The sequence below is a fragment of the Phyllostomus hastatus genome, unplaced genomic scaffold (assembly GCF_019186645.2).
Source record: "Phyllostomus hastatus isolate PE091 unplaced genomic scaffold, TTU_PhHast_1.1 phas_scaffold_216, whole genome shotgun sequence".
Taxonomy (NCBI): Eukaryota; Metazoa; Chordata; class Mammalia; order Chiroptera; family Phyllostomidae; genus Phyllostomus; species Phyllostomus hastatus.
The window spans coordinates 9,362,670-9,382,817 of NW_025334018.1; the positions used below are offsets into that span (position 1 = coordinate 9,362,670).

A 20,148-nucleotide genomic window follows, 5' to 3' on the forward strand; every position below is an offset into this window, starting at 1 on the left:
GAGAGTGGCAAAGTTAACACAGTGAATGCAATAAAGTCTTACTAGATGATGTCTGTGCAAAGCATGGTAGCTAGTGGGAGGCTCCTCTGGGGCTCCAAGGCCGGCGGTACCTGGCTGAAACCCCCATTCCACCACTCACTTCCTTGTGTGGCCATGGGCAACCTGTTAATATCTGTGAGCCTCAGCTTGCTCATCTGCGAATTGGAGGTGATACAGTGCCTACCATATTGGGAATTACAAGGATTAAATAATGTTATGTGAAGCACCGAGCACAAATGCCCGTGACATCGTGGGAGTCCCGTAAGTTATGGCTGCCAGGATAATGGTGCATTTTATTTCTTCACATTCTTTTAGTCACAGCACACTTACTGATATATATTCATTTTTGGTTTATCACTATAGATTGCAAAATCATTCGGGGAAAATTGGATATTTTCACCCTGTTTTATATTTGTTTCTTCTCATTTACTGTTTTACCTTCAATATTAGAAAGTGTAAACCAGTTTAAAAATTATAAAACTCCTCTCAAAGACATGAAAAATACCAAGTGTGATTTATCAAAAGTAAAAGGAACTGAAGCATGAAAAGGTGAAGTAACTTTATTGAGAGGTAATATTAGAAATAGAGTGGAGGTTTCCAGATTTCTAGCCCAAGATCCTGCATACTTAATTGCATTAATTACATAACTAACTATACTTACACTTAGGTAATTATATAATATTGTCACGTTGTTCTGTTACTCATCTTTTCTTGAGCACGCCCTCTAGCTCCAGTTGGATTGTATTCCTTGAGGATGCAAACCTTTTCTGATGTGTCTTTGTATGTATAAGGTTTTGAGCATACAAAACCCCACATTTTGAATATCATTTTCTGTCCCTAATAGCACTTAATGCCATGCTTTGCACAGCAAATGGCTAAGAATGATGAGTGTCAGATTGCAGTTTAAAAACAAGGACTAGCCATTGTGGCTATGGTAATGTGGACATAGGGTTCGTGGGCTCTGCCTCAGAAGCAAATGTGTTTGTTCTCCTCTGTTCCAGAAAGATGCCGCGAGGCGCGTGTTCTCGGGCATTCAGCCTACAGGGATCCCTCACCTCGGCAATTACCTGGGGGCCATCGAGAGCTGGGTGAGCCTGCAGGACGAGCCTGGCTCCGTGCTGTACAGCATCGTCGACCTGCACTCCATCACGGTCCCCCAAGACCCAGCTGCACTGCGGCAGAGCGTCCTGGACATGACGGCCGCGCTCCTTGCCTGCGGCATCAGCCCGGAGAAGAGCACCCTTTTCCAACAGTCTCAGGTCAGCTTTGCAGCTTAGAACCAAGGAGACTTTTCTTTGCAGATTAGTTGAGGGAAATTTTGAATGGTTTACCTAGCTCCAAAAAAAAGATGTTCAAGGATGATTTCATCAAATGCGATTGTTTCATTTTAATGTTTTCCTTGTATTCATATCATTAAGTATCATTATAATGCAGTAATGCTTCTCATTTTTTCCCCACTACACATGGTAAGTTTATAGTGTTTCATATACCAAGGTTGTGTCTCACTAGTACTCACTCGCACCCTGGAATTGATTTCCCCTACTGGGTTGCATTCCAACTGATGACCTCATACTGTTGCCTAATCTCCCAGGGATCGAGCGTAGAATTTAGTGACCAGTGCTTTTATGTGACTCCAATGTCGCTTCATTGGGTATTACATTTGGAAGGCCTATTGGATAAGTCCCATTGTTCATTCTTTGTATAATAGCTGTTGAGAAGATTTGAGGGAACTAGTTGGGAAATTGGAAGGCAATGTCCAGTGACTTGAGTGCAAGCCAAGAAGGGTTTCAGAACAAAGCCAAAATATTTGACTCATACTTTCACTCGGGGTGAATCAGTTTGCTCTTGGGCAGGCAGACAGCCTGGGCTAGAGACAGGCCCTGGAGAGACTCCCTAGCAAAAAAGATGAAAACGTTAATAGGATCATGCCCTCACTGCATTCTGCTTTAGCCTTGTGACAAAGCCCCAGCCAAGGAATGGTATGTTACATGTATTCACATGGATACATATGTGGCATGCGTTGTACACATGTATATCTCCTTCCTTGGTCATAAACTTCTGACAGTTATTATTTTTATATACGCTTTATCACCCACAGAACTTAATGTAATGATTCACACAGAGCAACCATTTTAAAAGTATATAATAAATGGAGAGCATCTTCACAAAATAACTTGGTAATCAATAAGTTAAACTTGTTGTCAGCTTGGGGATCATTTGATAAAAGAATAAAATCTAAATGCTAAAATGACCATAAAGGTAATTTACTTCAATTTTCTTCCTTACAGTTTGGTCAGGAAGCCTTTATGCACACATGACTTTTCAATCTTGGACAGGTCTAACTGCTATAAACTACTTGCGTATATTGAGCAGGCACCTGCCTCTCGGTATAATTTCCATCCATTGACTTGACTTCTGCTCTCAAAAGTACGTACAAGTCAACTGTGTTTTCCACACGACTGCTGTTCAAATGCTTGGAGACACAGGGTATGTGCCTTCCTTAGCCCACAGGGTTTCCCTTCTTCACACCAGCTCTCCCGGATCTCTCTCCCTCTTGGCTGTCCGACCTTGAAGAACTCCCTCCTTCTCTCTGAAAGGAAGGTGCCTCTGGGATTTTCTGAGACAATGTGTATTCAAACTGTTCACACCCATCTCTGACATTACAGTGCTGGTCATCTTTAGAGCCACTTTTTGAGTCACTAAAGCATTTGCCAAAGCACATCTTCTTCAGCCCATTTGAGCTATTTTTGATACAAGCTTTCTTTTGATCCGTATGTGATACTGTTTCTAAAAAATTGGATTCCTAGTACTTATATTCATACTTCTTGCAGATGAAAATGTCTGACCTCCACAAAGTAACCACTGGCCAGTTTGCTTTTTTAAGTGACCTTTAAAATTTGACACTTTTTGTCCTGGCTAGGTGGCTCAGTTTATTGAAGTGTTGTCCCATGAACCAAAAGGTTGCAGGTTCGATCCCCGGTCAGGGCACATACCCAAGTTGTGGGTTTGATCCCCAGTCAAGGTGTGCATGAGAGGCAACTGATCGATTTCCTCTCACATTGACATTTCTGTCTGTCTGTCTGTCTGTCTCCCTCTTCCTCTCTCTACAAACATACCCTTGGGTGAGGATTAAAAAATAAAATGGAATGCTTATTTACAACCACATCCAGTATTTGCACACTGAGCTCATACCCCCAGGAATGATTACCATATTATAACTTTTTCTGCTTTGCAAAGGATTTTGGGCAGTGACCTCCATAAACATTTAATATTTGCAATAACTGAGGTACCTACTTCCACGCCGTACTTAGCTGTTCAAAATAGCAGTTGAGAGTAACCCGCAAAATGGAGACTCTGTAAGAGTTCCCTTGTACATGAGGAATAACAAAACTCACCTTTGGTTTTTTACAGTGCACAGTGAGCTCATCAGATCCCAAAGTGGCTGTGGGTCCAGGTCAGAAAGTGGGGGTGACTGGAGGCTGAGTCTTGAGCGGCCTGCATGCAACTCTAAACTCTGTCAGGGTTCCCCTCCCATCCCTGCCTCTGGCTCCCTTGGGAGAGTTTTGATACTTTGCCATTAAAATTTGAGGGAGGTCCTCATCAGCTCACACTCTGCAATTTATCCCACAAAGACAGAACGAAAGCCTTCTCAGGTGCCTTTCTGACCTTCAGACATGCTTGTTGTGGGCCACCCACTTATTTAATAGGGGCAGCCAACCTTGTCACAATTCAGTGGATGGGCTGGATATTTTATCAGGTTCTCTTTCCTTTTTTAAATAGGTCATAAAGAAAATTACAGATATGTATAACTTATAAATGTGCGTATCTATACATGTGTGTAAATACATGTATGAGTAGGGAGAACAGTACACTGTGTGCGCATCACTTACTGACACTCTGTGATTTGCCTCGTCGGTGTGTTCTTTGTTGGAGCGTCGTTTAAAAGCAGATCCCACACATCGTGGCGTTTCATTCCCCACGTCACTCAGTGTGCCTCTCTGTAAACTAAGGAAATTTTCTCACATAACCATAATACCGTCATCATGCCCAACCAAGCTGATAATTCCACTGAGCATCTAACACCCAGTTCATATTCAAATTACACTGATTCTCCTGAAATGGCTTTTATAGTTGGCTTTTTAAACGATAATCCAGTCAAGGTCCATACATTCCATTCCATGATGGATCCTAAGTCTTTTTTCTATGCCTTTTGATTTGTCGACCAAGTCTTCTTTCCTGTAGAGTTGATTTTTTAAAAAATTGAACTTTGATTCTTATATTCCCATTTGCGTATGCCTTTGATATGTTGCCCAGGGTTTTTTTTTTATTTGCCATAAAATTATCTCTTTTGAACATGAAATAAATCTTAAATTTTTGTTGCTTCTTTTTCGCACCAATCTGGGTTGGCTGAAATTTAGTGGCCGTGAACCACCCCCCCACACAGCTGCTCATCACCGTTTTGGTAGTGGGAACAGAGACTGTGTCTGTCTGGCGCCCTCAGTGCTTGGATAGAATGAATGGCCATGAAGCTTCAGTCCGTCATGAGGAGCGGGGAAGTTCTTCCTCACATGTTATCCTGAAGCTGCGAAGGCGTGCCTTGGCTTTCGCTTCTTAGAACCATTCTCATGGAGAAATACAACCAAATAAGTGGGTCTCCCTTTAGCAGCTGTAATTTAAACACTTGGCTTCATATCTGCAGTGTTCTGGTAGGTGAGAGAATCATCGCAGTGTCCATGTTTGATGGCTTGCGATACAAAAATCAACCATGAACAACTGTTTTTTTATCAACCTGTGGATTCTCCAATAGATGGGGATTGAAAAGAAAATACTCATAGCACTTTTAGATTAAGAAAAAAAACATTGAGAGTCATTCATTAGATAGCTAACCTTTTTAAATGTGTAGGATTTACAAAGCCTTTTCATGTATATGACCTCTCTTGTAGTCCTCAAAATAGCATGTAAACTACTAGGCATTACTGTTCTTTCACAGTCAAATAAGTGAACGTGTGAGAGGATTAAATAAATTAGAAAATCCACTTAAAGCCATCTCTGAGAGGTGTCTGGTACTTAGTAAAATGCTTAACAAATATATCTTCTTAATTAGATACCTGAGGTCACACAGCTCGTAGGTGGCAAATCCAGTACTGTTTTCCTCTTCCCAAGGAGACACACTTCCAGAAGACACACTCCTGGCGGGGAACCTTGTTCTCCCCCGCCCCACCCCACCCCGTGCCTTTGCCTCAGGAGAGGATGGCAGAGGGGCAGTGGGAGCCAGAGCTGACCTCAGGGCTGTCATTATTTCTTGCCCGGACAACTAAATTACACGTTTACTCCTGAGTCTGTCTCAGAAACTGATAGCCCATTTCCCACACCGTCGCCGTCACCGTAGCCTCGGTCAGATTTCCACTTCAAGTGCTTCGGCACCTCTCTCCCACCCTCGGGGTAGGAATCTAGCCTTGGCTCTGGAGAACCTTTAGGACGAGGCCCCTGGGGACTCCAGGCCAGTGTTCCTTCCACTGCAGCACTCTCTCCTGCAGGGTTAGTTTGTGGTCCTTCGGGCGATCTGATTAACTTGCACCAGCAACTCCTCAAAGCAGAAACGGGAGCCTTTTTTTAATGAATTTATTTTTAGACAATTTGACAAATCAATTCTTCTAAAACAGATCACTTAGATATCAGTTGTTTACATTTTAACAAGGTTTTTGTTAGTTCTTTTATGTTGGGAATTCCATTGTGCATTTAATTCATCATTAAATGTGTCATGGAGAAAACAGGGATTTAGAAAACAATTGTACTTGAAGTGTTGGAAGCCACTGCAAGTGAGAATTAGTTATACCTGCATCCCCTCCCCGCAATTATTTACAAGTAAAATTAAGAATATTTGAAATTGCAAATTAGAGAATTTTTTAATCTTATAGAATATTCTCTTTTCATGGATATTCATCGTGTAAAGCAAAGTACTTACAGCCAAATATAAAGGCTGGTTCCCCAGGTGCTGCTGTTGCCCTTCAGAGTGAGTTGTAGTAACATCTGAAGTAGGGAAAGAGTTTAGCTATGTTATAATGCTGATTTTACCAATAATTTTCATCTCCAATCCTTTGCATTCTTTCTCAGCAGTCTGACTGGAACAATTTAGGCTTATTGAAGATTTTTCTCATTATTTTCTTTTTCTTTCTCTCCCACTGGCCTCTAGTCATGGTGCTTCCCCTAAAATATGCTTGCCATATGTGGGGAATTTTACAGAGCGTCTCCTGTGAAAGGTGTGTGTGTGTGTGTGTGTGTGTGTGTGTGTGTGTGTGAGAGAGAGAGAGAGAGAGAGAGAGAGAGAGAGAGAGAGGCAGACCGACCATCTATGTGTGTTTGGCAGAGGTTTTCATCCCAATGCCAAAGTCAATGGTCTTTTATTTCCAGCAGGCTTGAGTGCAGATCCAATCTGATTCCCGCAGCTGTCTCTGAGGTGTGTGCCTCCACATCTCTAGCTGTTACTTTCCTTGCAATGAATCACCCTGCAGATGGGAGATAAAAGCCGGGGTTTGTAGCTTTGGGCATGGCTCTCTGCCAAGGCTAGGAGCAGAGGACAGTTCTGACCACAGACATCACGTTACGGAGGGTCCGCACGGTCCAGGGAGGAGTCGAGGGAAGAGAGTGGAATCTGCCGCTTTGGAATGTGGTCTCATCCTCTAATTACAGTCATGTTTTCTTTCCCAGGAAATGAAAATCAGTAATAATAAAGGAGAGGGAGCTGTGGGGGAATCGGTTTCAGAACGAAGGCCCACAAAACTCACTACACGAGTCTTGGCTCACTAAATACAAACAGAAGTTGTACCTGACCCATTGCCCCTCATCTCGGAGGCGGAACACCATGGCCGAAACTCGGACAGAGAGTCTCTCATGTCTTCACTGATCCTAGTAATATTGGAAGCATACTTGAATACAAACCTATATTTCTTGACCCGTCAAAGCGGTTAGGCTGCCAACAACAGGTGTACATTCAACTCATAATTGGAAGGAAGCGAACGTCCGGTAGACCGGCGAACTCTCGGGATCCATTTGTAAAACTGGCATCAGCTCCCGAGTTTCTAGGGAGAGGACAAGGATCTAAACGGCCCGTGGCACAAATAAGAAAGAGTTAGGGGGATTATTATATAACTAAACTCCTCGTGTTATTTCCTTCTCTAGGAAGTTTCCAAGTAGTGCCACTTTTTCCCAGGTCTGTGCTCCTGCGTGACTTGATGAGCAAGTGGTGGTGTGGGCACCCCCTCGCTTCTGGGCCTCAGACTTAGGTCATATCTTAAGTACATTTTCAAGAGGAGATTTTTTTTTACTCTCAGAGTGGAAAGAGTACAGGCTTTGGAGCCAGGTATTGTTGGCCTGAATCGTACTGTGACCTCTTCTTTTGACACACTGATTGTTACTCAGCTCTCTGAACCCCCTTATATGTCTATAATGGGTTTTTTAAATGACATGACGTATAATGGCAAATGGTAACTTCCTTTTGTCCTGCCCTACTGTGCACACACTGCCCCCCTCCCAGCTTCCTTGATTTCTGAGTGGAATGGGAAGACGGGCAGAGGAGAGGGGGGATGTCAAGTTAATGATAGTGCCTCTCTTTATACTTGATAATAAAATATTTTCAGAAGAGTTTGTTTTAAACATTCAGAAAAGTATAGTTTAATTTGCATTTCCGTCATGATTACTGATGTTGAGCATCGTTTTGTATGCTTGTTGGCCATTTCTGTTGCTTCATTGGAGCAATGTCTATTCAAGTTTTTTGCTCATTTTTTAACCACGTGGTTTGTTTTTTTGTTTTGAGTGGTAGGAGTTCTTTGTTTTCTCCCATCCCATTGGTTGCTTTTATGCTTTGTTGCTTGTATCCTTGAGAACAAAAGTTTTTAATTTTCACATAGTCCAAAAAGCCTTTATTATTTTGTTAGACTGGAATTCCTGGGGCTATCAGATATTCCCACATAGACATTTAACATAAAAACTTACTGAAGAGATCGATTTTTTTTAAACTGTCTGCCATTAAGTTCCGTACAGGATAGCTCTCATATCCTTCCTCAAGTTAGCTAATCTGGGGGAAGTGCTTGTGGTAGATTGTTATTGTTCCTAATTTTTCATGTTCATTTCTTCTAAGAACAGAGATCAGATTTTTTCTATAAAGGCATAGATAGCAGATACTTTTGGCTTTCAGGCACATGTGGTCTTTGTCACCGCCACCACCATGACCACCTCTTCTCCCCTCCTCCTCCTCCTCTTTCACCTTCTGCTTCCCTGTCTCTCTCTTTTAAAATTTTACTGCCCCTAAACTATGTAAAAACATTCTTAGCCCATGGGCTGAACAAAAACAATCCACAAGCCACATGTGGCCTGTGAGAGCAGCTTGCTAACCACAGTCTATGAGGATTGTATGTCCTTATCCTGGGCCATGTGACCAACAGTGCATCCTCTGGGAGAAGCACCTGTTCTTCCCCCTGCCCTGTGATGTTGGCTTTGTCCATGTGACTTGCTTTAGCCAATGGAAACTGAGTGGGTGTGAAGTACATCATGCCCATTCAGAATCTTTAATAGCTGTTCCATGCCTGTGCTAGCTCTCTTGCTCTTTTTCCTCCTAATTTGGGAATACCATGTTCCAAATGGGGATACTCCTTCAGTTTGCATCCTGGGATGAGAAGGTTTATAAAGCAGAGTTATAGCCAGCCTACAACTGCCAATATATAATGTGAATGAGGAAGAACCCATTGCTGTAAACCACTTATATTTATGGTGATTTGTTACCCAGCATAGTCTAGAGAAAGCTGACTAATATAATGTTATAGATAAAAAATGCATATGTACACACATACACAAAGTAAGCAACAGAATTTAGATGGAGGTGACTTTTGAGTCAAGAGCAGACTGATTGAAGTTATTTATTCAGCTTCAGAAGTATAGAACTAAGAAAAAGTAAGAAAAATACAAGTATGTACAGAGGGATGTTCAGTGGTGAACATAAATACTGACAGAAGGCAGACCAGTTGAAGGGTTTGTCATTGATAACAGAGCTCTTTTAATTAAAATCAGATCCCCAAACAAGGTTCCTGTTAAGGGGATTTGACATAGGCACGATAAGAGTCTAATAAAAATAACCCAGCATGAAATTGCTAATTTTCGAGGGGAAATGGTAATTGGGAATTTGTGAGTCTAAACAGTTTTCCAGGTGTACTAACCCAAACTTGCAGGACCTGATTCCTGGAAAGATAACATTTATGGGAAATAGTAGAATTCCAAGGGACACTGAGGGTATCTCAGACATTCAAGCCAGTATTTACTAAGCCAGTTAACTGTTTAAATGGTTTTCTTGATGCCTAGCAGCTGTATCTTTTGGAATCATGCTATTATGTATTCTTTTGTTGATTATTTTTGAAAAAGTTTAAAAATATGTAAAATATAACAAACATTCATGTTCCCAACACCAAAGATGACTGCTATTAACATTTTGTTATATTTGCTTGGCTTCCTTATGCTGAGAAATATTTATAAAGCGGAGAGTCTCTTGAATACTCGTCCTCGCCTCCTCCCTTTGTCCCTCTTCCCTGGGTCCCTTCTCTCCGTCCCCAGGCAACCAGAGTCTTGGATTTGATGTATGTCAGTCTAGCCAATTTGTCATACTTGTTTTTGTGTATAATTCTGTGAACAACAAGTAATATGGTTATTTATGTGGTTTTTAAAAAAATATATTACATGAATGTAGCACTTGTGTTTGTTTTTGCTTAATTTGTGGGCAAAGACTATATACAGGTGTGGAAAATAAATCCTTTTTTACAATCCAGAGGTCATTGTTTGGTATGAGCTTTGATACATAGAAGAAGGAACATGATTTAAATATATACATATATATATTTATATATTTACACATAAGTGGTGCCATATTGTAGTATGTTTTTGGAATTTCCTTTTTTCACACAGCAGTATGTTTTTGTGATCTTGTATTGATACATATAAATCTAGCTCACTCCCTGTATTTGTTGTGTCATATGCCATTATATAAATATGCTATATTTTATTTAGACATTCTCCTATTACTGAACCTTTAATTTTACTCATGCATTTATTTAACAAGTGTTTATTGAGCACTTACTGTGTCCTAGGTATTGTGCTAGGTATTCATGTTGTATCGATGAAGAAAACACAAAATCTTTGCTACCATGGTACTTTGTTGGGGTAACACAAAATAAATAATAAGCATAATAACTAAGCCAAACATAAAGTATATTAGAAGGTGATAGGTTATACAGAAAAAAGTTAGGGGGAATGAGGAGCGGTATTGAGGGAAACAGATCAGTATTTTCAAGAGTGTGGTCTGGGTAAATCCCTTGGGTAATATTTGAACAAAGATTTAAGGTGAGGGACTTAGCCAGGTGACTATCTGGGGGAAGAGGATTGCTATCAGAGGAAAGGGCCAGAACAAAGCCCCTAAGGTGGGAGCGTGCCTGGTGTGTTCAGGAAACCCAAGACTGGGGAGCAAAGAGGAAGAGGAGGGGGATCTAAGTCACAGATAAGATGGGGTTGAGTGGGGGATCATGCCTGGTCTCGTCGTCCATTGTAAGGACCGTGGGCTTATACTCTGAGAAGATGGGAGGTGCAGGATGTTGAGCAGAGAGGTGACGTGATGTATGTTTTAAAGGGGCCACTTTGGCTGCTATGTTAAGAACAGATGGCTCGGGAGCTAGAGTGGAAGCAGGGAGACCAGTTCAGAAGTTATGCCAGGAATGCAGGTGAGACTTGATGATGTCTTAGACCAGAGGGTAGCAGCAGAAGTGGTAAAAAGTGGTCAGATTCTGAGGATATTTTGAATGTAGAAGCAACAAGATTGGCAGATGAATCACATACAGAATATATGAGAAAAAGAGGGTTTTGCCTAAGTAACTGCAAAGATGGAGTTGCCACCAACAGAGATGACAAGCGTTGAGTCAGAGATGCCATTCGACAGCCACAGAGAGGTGCTGAACAGATAGTTGGATGGATGAGCCTGGAGTTCAGCAAGGAGGTCTGGCTGGAGTTATGGATTTGGAAGTCATCAGTTGTATAGATTGCACATACAGCCATGAGAAGAGATGAAATTGCAGGGAGTGAGTGTCAAAAAGAATAGAAGTAAAGACACAAGGACTAAACCCTGGGTGCCTACAATATTAAGAGGTCAGGGAAAAGGGTGGGAATTACACAAAGAGGCGGAAAGGGGGAACTCGTGAGACGGAGAAAAACTGCAGTAACGCGGTGTCTGGGAGCCAAGCAAGAAAATGAATCATAGTGGAGGAAGCCATCACTTGTGTCAGATGCTGCTAAATGTTTCAAGCCAGTGTGATGACTAGACACCATCACCGTTGCCGACAGTGACGAGTGGCCACAGTGGAGTGGTAGAGCTGACCCCCTGACTGGAAGGGCGTTAGCAAGAAGGGGGGTCTCGTCAAACGCTGGCAGCTCTGGCATCTTTCTTTATCTTTTTTCATGGATGAGAACCCATTCTCCCCAGCAATCATTCTGAAAGGATTTTCCTCCCGTGTGGAGGAAAACAGATCTTGTCGAAGGTCGGAAAGTGAGGGCTACTCAAACTATGTTGGCTGTTACTGCCGCAGAATAATTTGTGGGTGATGCCTCAAAGAATGGTTGTGCTGAACTCCATCTGCACAGCTTTTTTTAACAGTTTTATTGAGGTATAATTCACACGTCATACAATTCAGTCACTTAAAGCGTGCATTTAATGACATTTAGCATATTCAGAGTTGTGTATCCACCACCACAATCCATTTTAGAACATTTCCATCATCCCAGAAGGAAACCCTGTGCCCACTGGCATTCACTCCCGTCGGCCTCCTGCCTTCTCCCTGGCGGCCTCTGACCTGCTCTGCCCTGTTTTGGTTTGCCCTTTCTGAACGTTTCATACAAATGGAATCACATAGTACATTCTTCTACGGTTGGCTTCTTTCAGTTAGCACAATGTCTTCAAAGTTTATCCATGTTGTAGTATCTATCGGCGCTCTAGTTGTTTTTAGTTTTGAATAACGTCGTCGCCTTGTATGGATATACCACAGCTTACTCTCAGGCAGTGGACATTGGGGTTATCTGCACTACTATGAAACTATTATGAAAAATGCTTCTATGAGTATTCGTGTTAAGTTTTTGTATGGACATATATTTTCAGTTATCTTGGTACATACCTGGAGTGGAACTGCTGGGTCGTGTGGTAACTCTATATGTAACATTCTGAGGAAATGTTAAACTGTTTTTAAAGTGGCTATTCCACTTTGTATGAGGGTTCCACCTACAACGTGTAAGCATTCCAAATTCTGTTTCCTTCTCCAAACTTGTTATTCTTTGTCTTGTAAAAAAAAAAACTATTTACCTGTCCTAATGAGTATGAAGTAGTATCTCCATGTGGTTTTGACTTGCATTTTTCTAATGACTAATGATGTTGAGCATCTTTTCATGGGCCCATTGGCCATTTGTATATCTCTGGAGAAATGTTTTTTCAAATCCTTTGCCCATTTTTTAAACTAGATTATGTGTTTCTTTATGATTGAGTTACTAGAGTTCTTTATATATTCTGAATACAAGCCCCTTATGAGATATGTGATTTGCAAATATATTCTTCTATTTCATGAATTGTCTTTCACATTCTTGACAATGTTTTTTGAAGCACAAACTTTTTAAAGTTTGATGAAGATCAGTTTATCTATTTTTTTCTTTTGTTGCTTGTGCTCTTTATTTAACACACAATGGTGTCATATTTAACACACCATTGCTTAAGCCAAGGACCTAGAAATTTGCTGATATGATTTTTCTAAACATTTTATAGTTTTGGCTGTTACATTTAGGTCTGTGATCCATTTTAACTTAATCTTTATGTATGGTGTGAGGTAGGGGTTCAACATCACTCTTTTGCATGTAGGTATTTAGTTATTCCAGCTTATTTGTGGAAAAGACTATTCTTTCCCCCATTGGAGTTGGCCCAGCACCCTTGTTGAAAATCAATTGACCATAGATATATAGATTTATTTCTGGACTTTAAATTCTATTCCATTGATCTATACATATATTCATATATGCTATCCTTATACCAGTACTACATTTTCTAGATTACTGTAATATTACACTGATTTATTTTTGGATATTAAACCAAGCATGTGTTTCCAGGATAAATCCTACTTGCTGATGTTGTGTAATTTTTATGTATGTTGCTGGATTCACTTGCTAGTATTTTGGTGAGGATTTTTGCATCTGTATTCACAGGGGGCCATTGGCCTGTAGTTTTCTATTGCTGTGATGCCCTCGCCTGTTTTAGTATCAAGGCAATCCTGGCCTCTTAGAGTGAGCAGGGAAGAGTGCCCTGTTCTTTCAGTCTCTGGAAGAGATTGTGAATAATTGGTATTCATTTTTTAAATGTTCGTTAGAATTCACTGGTGAAATCCCTCACACCTGTGGTTCATTTTTGTAGTTACTGTTTGTTTGGTGCTTTTCTGCAGCAGTTCTGTAGTGTCTGTCTTCAATGCTATGCCTGGCCACCACCGTCTCTGCTGGGTTAGCTTGAGCCCAGGTCCTTACTGAACAGGAATTTCCAAATGCCTCCATTCTATACTTTTGACCCTTGGCCAAGGAGCCTTCACAGGGCCTGGAGGTGAGCCTGAGGTGAGAGATGGGGGTCTGCTCAGGCCTTTCCGGGTGCTGTGCACAGCCCAGCACATGCATGCGGCCATCCGGATGCCCGGGAGTATGGCAGGTCTTGTCCGAGCACCCAGCAGGCGTATCGTTTTGCAGCTTTTCTTTCCCTTTAAGCCTTTTGACCAGCCTCGTGTTTTCCCCTGCTGGTGTCAGCACCTCAGGCAGCTGCAGTATTAAGTCTTTGCTGCTGAGTATTTCTGAAAAATGTCCAAGACTTTCCCAACTGCATGAGCTCTAAGACAGGTCAAATGACAGCAGCCCTGCACATGGGGCTTTTCCAGGGGGCTGTCAGACAGGCTCAGCAGTGACAGTTCTCTGGAGATGGGCCTCTCTGAGGCACTCCAACCCCAATTTTCCCCATCCCGTGACAACTAAGCTGCTGGTTTCCATGGCTACCACAGGCCTGGGGGGAGGCTGATGGGAATAGGATGCATTAAAAATGCCACAGAGCTCTCCGTTTTTACTGAGATTTGGATGTTTTTCTTAAATAAATACTCTTCAGGTTATTGCCACCTTGGATTAATTTCCACAGTTTGGAAAAAGTCAACTTGGACAGTGTTTGCTAGGGTGCTCTTGATTTTGTGAAGGAGCAGATTCTCAGGGGCTACCCATCTATTCCAGAATGCCCATCACCTGGCTTTAAACACCAAAAAGGTTTTAACTTTATTTTATTGAAGGCCCAGTGTAGCTGGATTTACCTCCTCTCACCTGTGTTCACACACTGAACAGGCCTGTGTAGCTCATGCCCAGAGGGCTCTTCAGGCCCCTTTGCAGCCTCCAATTATCCCTCTGCTACGGTAACATGTTTCTGAATGTGATATCATTTGAATTATTTCATGCATACCCTTTTGTTTTCATTCATCCTTGCCTTTATGAGATTGGCCTGTATCATTGAATGCAATTGTTCATCCACCCTCATTGCTGTAGTGTTCCATTGTGTGGCCATGCCACTATTCATCCATTCTACACAAGTGGGCAGTTGGATTGCTAACAGTTTGGGGCTGTCACATTATATTCTTGCACACATATTTTTGAGATCATCCCTGTTAGATATATTCCTAGAAATGGACTACCTTGGTCCTATGTTATATGAATGTTGAGCGTTAGTGGACATAATTTTTAAAGTTGATATATGACCAGTTTATGTCCCACAGCAATGTATAAAAGTTCTGTTTACTGAATATCCTCGCCATAGTTGGTATGATTCAGCTTTTTCACTTAATCATCCCGATGCGTGTGTACCGGTATCACAGTGATACCATTTTAATTTGCATTTAATGCATTTGGCCAATTTCATAGGTTTGTCTGCTATTTTCTTATGAATTTATAGGAGTTTGCACATTTCCTGTATACCAATATATTCTATATAGGTTTACAAATATCTTCTCCTGCTCTGTAACTTTTCTTTTCTCTTTTAAATCACAGGTAGCAAACATAAGTCCCCCAGGCCTGATCCTGCCCTCCACCTTGTTTTTTTCCAGCCAGGCACCTTGTTTCTACCCGGTGGCAGTGCCAAGCCCCTTGCCCCTAGTTAGGGAGTAGTTACATTTATAAAGTCCTAAAATTACATTCAGCCCTTTGAAGGCAACCGCAAGTCTGATGTGGCCCCCAGTGAAAATGAGTTTGACACTCCTGCTTTAAATGATGGTGTCAGATAAAGAGTTGTCCATTTTAATGGAGTTTAATTTATCTAGATATTCTGCTTTGTGTTTAGTACTTCTTGGATTCCATTAAAAATCCTTGCTGGCCAAAGAAAATGAAAGATGCGACCAACTGATTGAATTTTCTCTGCAAAACTTTTAAAGACTTATTATTTAGACAGAACACTAGTCTGTCTTCAGGAATACCAGTGCTTCCCTGAGAGTATATGTTACAGATGACTGCCCTCTTTAATTCACAAAAACATCCACAGAACATCATGCCTCATAGAACTCTGTTCCAGAAGATCTTTTGTTCTTCCCCATCAAACCCAGCAATTCTGCTGAGTAGATTTCTTACCCCATTTATTTCTAATCGCTCGTCTTCTATGTGCAGAGACAATAGAGCCCTTACATGTGAAGTCCTCTAACTTTCTGCTCTCTGCTTCTCTCCCACAAGATAGAACCTCATCTATATTTATCTCCCCTCCTCCTGTTTCAGTGGAAGATGTTTTGTAAAGTAGGCCTATCCCCTCCTACTAGCTACTGCCATCTCTACCCTTTCTTTAAAAAGAAATGTCTTATATGTGATAAAATTGCATAGGACTAAATATACTCACGCAATGAGTGCTTGGAAAACTGATGAAATCTAAATAGGGTGGATGGACCATACCAGATTCAGTTTCCTGGTTGTGCTATTGTATTACACTTATGCAAGATGTTGCCATTGGGAAAACTGGGCAAAGGGTATACTGGGTCTCTCTATATTATTTCTTACAACTATACATGAATCATCTCAAAATTAAAAATTACAAGTCATCCTGAAAATTACCCATAATAATAACTACCACTTACTGAGTGCTTACTGTGTGCTAGATACTGTTCTAAGCACTGGTCAGGTGGATACTGTTGTTAACTTCGTTTTATAAATGATGAAAGTGAGGCACAGAGAGGTTAAGTCACTTGTGCAGGGTCACCCAGCTAATAGTGGCAGAACTCGCATTAGAATGCAGGCAGCCTCACTCCAAAGAGAGAGCTCTTAACCACTTCTTTGAGGAGGGCTGAAGAGCCCTTAGCCTTACTTCTTGTACATCTGTCTTCATCTCCTGCTTCCTATGCACAGCCCAGCCCACCCCCCTGTACTTTAGCGTTCTTCCAGTCACTGCCCGGAGACCGTGTGTGCCTGGATGACCAGCAAGCCTGTCACTAAATCTAATAGATTCTTTTTGGTCCTAACCATTCTTTCTGCAGCCTTTGATGTTGATCATACACTCGAAAAGTATTTATTGAGCAGCTACCATGTGTCAGACTCTTGATTTACAGCAACGAACAGGAGGCAGAACTACCGTCACTGACGAACACACGTGTCCTCACTGTGACCGTCGGGGGTCCGAAGTCTTTGGTCACTACTGACTTGTCTGCAGATGGCCATCATGTCGTGTCATGATTTTGTTTGTCTGTGGCTCAAACAGGCCATGTTATCATTCTGTGTGTGGTTTCACAGCATAGCTCAAAACATACTACATTGAAATGCCATTTCTACTTTTCTCCGGATACACATCTGAGCCTTTCCACGCAGTTGTCTTGGAAATATGAGTAAATTATATATAAAAAAAAAACAACAAAGCCTGAAGCGTTCTACTCTTCTTATATAATTAGTAATAACAAATTGTGAAAATTGCCTTTGACCTTTTACCTACTTTGTTCTCTGTCTTAAGAATAATTTAGCTTAATTTTATGCCCCCTTATTTGGAAACACCAGGAAGATCTCTGGAGGTTAGATTAAAGTCTCATTCCATTTATCAAAATAAAATATAAACTGCTACTCCAAGGAAAATACCTGACCTCATGGAGACCCAATACTAGCTGCTTGCGTATCACCAAGGCCACGCGCGAGAGCCTGTGCTGAAGGAAGGGAATCATCTCGTCTCTTTCTGCACGTCCACGATTATTTTCCGTGTTACTCCTCTGCCCGGTTCAGTAAAGAAGAAACAAAATATTCCCTCTGACTTCTTCATGCCAAAAGCCAGCTCTTGTGTGATTAATTCTAATAGGTGTGTGTTCTGCCTGATGATCAGAAGCCACTGGAGTCCTCCTGCCTCCAGCCAGCGTCCCTGTGCTTGTCTGGTGGCCGTTTGTTTATGGCGGCAGCAGTTAGCAATTTGCATGGACAGTGCGGTCCGAGTCGCTGCCCTCAGCGAGGCCCAAATGGTCCTTGGAAGAAAGATGACAGATTCAGCCCAGCAGCTTGCAAAACTTGAAAAGCGATTCCTTGTCAAACATGTGAAAAACAACTCTTCCTTCTCCATGACTTGAGGGAAAAAATGAGAAGCTAGCTTAAGCCAGATGGCGATTCCTCGCCAGTGAAATAGGCCTGGGCTGACTCAGCCCCATCCCTTTACGCTCCCTTTGCAAAACCCACAAAGAGCACATTTGGGGCCACTTTTCAGAGTTGCCAACAGTCTCTGCTTTTGAAGGAAATCATATGGACACGAGTAGAGCCACAGTGGGTGAAGCCTGGAAGTCTCCAGGGCCCAGAAACAAGACCCACAGGCCTCAGATTCCAGGTCATCGCCGAGACCCTGGCCTGGGCCCAGGAACCGCCCCATTGTAACCAGGTTCGGTGACTGGATTAAGGCTGGTTAAAACAAAAGCAAACTGGGAAAAAGCTATATTTTTTGTTGTTGTTGACTAGACTTCTTTTTTTAAAAAAAAGGGAGGGGGAGGAAGACGGAAGAGGAAAAAAGAGGAAGAAGAGGAGGAACAACTAGAAATTATAAAAACACCCTTTGAGATGACTAAGCGATTCCTAAATTTCTCTTTATTCTAGGTCTAAAGGATCAATCTTTAACTCCAATACCTTTCTCTTCCATTTACATGTAAGGTATTATAGCTATTTTCCTATAGTTAGGAGTCATTTAAACTGGATTTGAACCTGTGTATATGTGTGTGTTTCTTAATAACCTTGGCTTTCTAAAGAGGGAATAGGATTTAGTGAAATCCTCTCACTGAAGATTTTGAAACAGCGTGGTCAGCCTCTTGAAAAGGATGTTGTAAAGAGGATTTAAACACTAGCTTAGCAATGGCATTGGTTAGTTTTGAAGATTTCTTCTTCACCTAAAATCCTGTGCATTATGAATCCATCCCTGTCACCTGTCCCTTTTAAAATTACCTTGATTTGGGGTAACACCTGTCTGTTTAGTTTTGTTGCGTATGTAAGAAAACATTGACCACCCTTGTTAACGTTCTGCCTTATTTCTTTAGGTGGCTGAACACACACAATTAAGTTGGATCCTCACCTGCATGGTCAGACTACCCCGATTACAGCATTTACACCAGTGGAAGGTAAATGCTGTCACCTAATTAACAAGCAGAAGTTCAAAGTCTGCATTACAGCTGTTTTTCCCGTTTCTGTTTATTTTTGTGGTAGGCTCTGGGAATCTTGTGTTCCTGACTCTCCTGGTCTGCCACCCACTAGTAACTAGAAGAGCTGTCTTTAAACTCTGTGCCTCGCTGTATTACATGGAAATTAAAAGAGTTCCCTAAGATTCTTTCCAACTGAAAAACTGGGTAAAAATATACAACTTATTACTTGATTTTATCTGTGTATGGTTGAATCAGAGTAACCTTTGGATGGGCTTGGTCATGGCTTTGAAGCTGCCACATTGTAATTAACAAACAATCGCTGTATCTGGGTTGCTGGACTCCGAAGTTGTCCTGTTGGCACTGGGATTAACTGGCAGTGAGGCCTAAGAATATTTTCACTGTGGGCTGAAGAGACAACATATTTTATTCAACATTTAAACAAGTTGAGTCCAGGCAACAGTTCAAACCCACAGAAAAATTAAGGCTAGACTTTTTTCTTAGAAGTTCAAGTAAGAAAGATAAACTGGTAATTCACAGTACTTTACTTCCATTTATTTTTGCAACTGGATAACCCAGGGGTAGGTAGGCCCTGACTATGTCAGTGCTAATTTCAGTTCCATGCTTCTTTCCAGCAAGCTGGCTCAGCAGCTTTGCAGATGCTGCAGAGGGCTGTGGACAGAGCTTGAAAAAACAGTGCTTGGAAAAGAGGCTTTGACGATGCTGCAGAATCGTTACCTGACAAGAATTCAGAACAGAATTCTGTGATGTTCTCTGCCACATTTTAGCTTTAGGCAAGACTTTCCCGGTTTATCCTAGTGCTCTAACACTCAATTGAACACCGAAATCCTTTTTTATAAGAGCTCAATACTAATTTAATGGGAAATGTTCCTCCTTGAAAACAGTGTCTGAGGACCTCCTGGTACCGCTAACTATGGATGCTGTGATGATACTCTGGGGAAGCCTTCCCCTGAGCCCGTAATTTCATATTTGTGGGGAAAACATGGACTCCCAATGCCAGCCTTAACCTGGAGCACATTACTGCCTTCTGTGGTCATCTCTTCATTGACAAATACTTGCGATGCTTCTCCAAGTCTCCCGTCACACTAGGTGCTAGAGGTTCAGCAGTCACCAGGACAGATGGATGTGGCCCCTTTCATGAGGCTTCTCATCTGTTGGAGAAAAGGCAGTGAAACAAGTGATCAGAAAGTATGAAAGAGAAAAAGGGAAGGTTCCAGATCTAAGAGCACCAGCTCGGTTTTGATGGGGCAGTGAGGGGCGGGATAGTGTGGTAGGAAGGTGGAGGCAGGGCTGCCAAGGTCAGAGCTATTGGGAGGATTAATGAGATAACAGATATACGCCATCTGGGGTTGATAATAAGCACTCGATAAATATTAGTGCTCTCCACGTC

At 41.8% G+C, this 20,148-nt stretch overlaps 1 protein-coding gene and 1 non-coding gene across 3 annotated transcripts in view; both read left to right on the plus strand.

The window, feature by feature from the left end:
- Positions 1-20,148, plus strand: part of WARS2 (tryptophanyl tRNA synthetase 2, mitochondrial) — a 76,543-nt gene that overhangs the window by 36,761 nt on the left and 19,634 nt on the right. For both annotated transcript variants that reach the window (XM_045816688.1, XM_045816689.1), the window contains exons 2-3: positions 1,041-1,298; positions 18,639-18,719. In XM_045816688.1, coding sequence (XP_045672644.1) covers positions 1,041-1,298; positions 18,639-18,719 — 339 coding nt within the window. The remainder of the gene's footprint in view (positions 1-1,040; positions 1,299-18,638; positions 18,720-20,148) is intronic.
- LOC123804895 lies at positions 9,771-9,897 on the plus strand. The gene has a single exon (XR_006783246.1). It is a non-coding gene; the product is annotated as a small nucleolar RNA SNORA40 (small nucleolar RNA).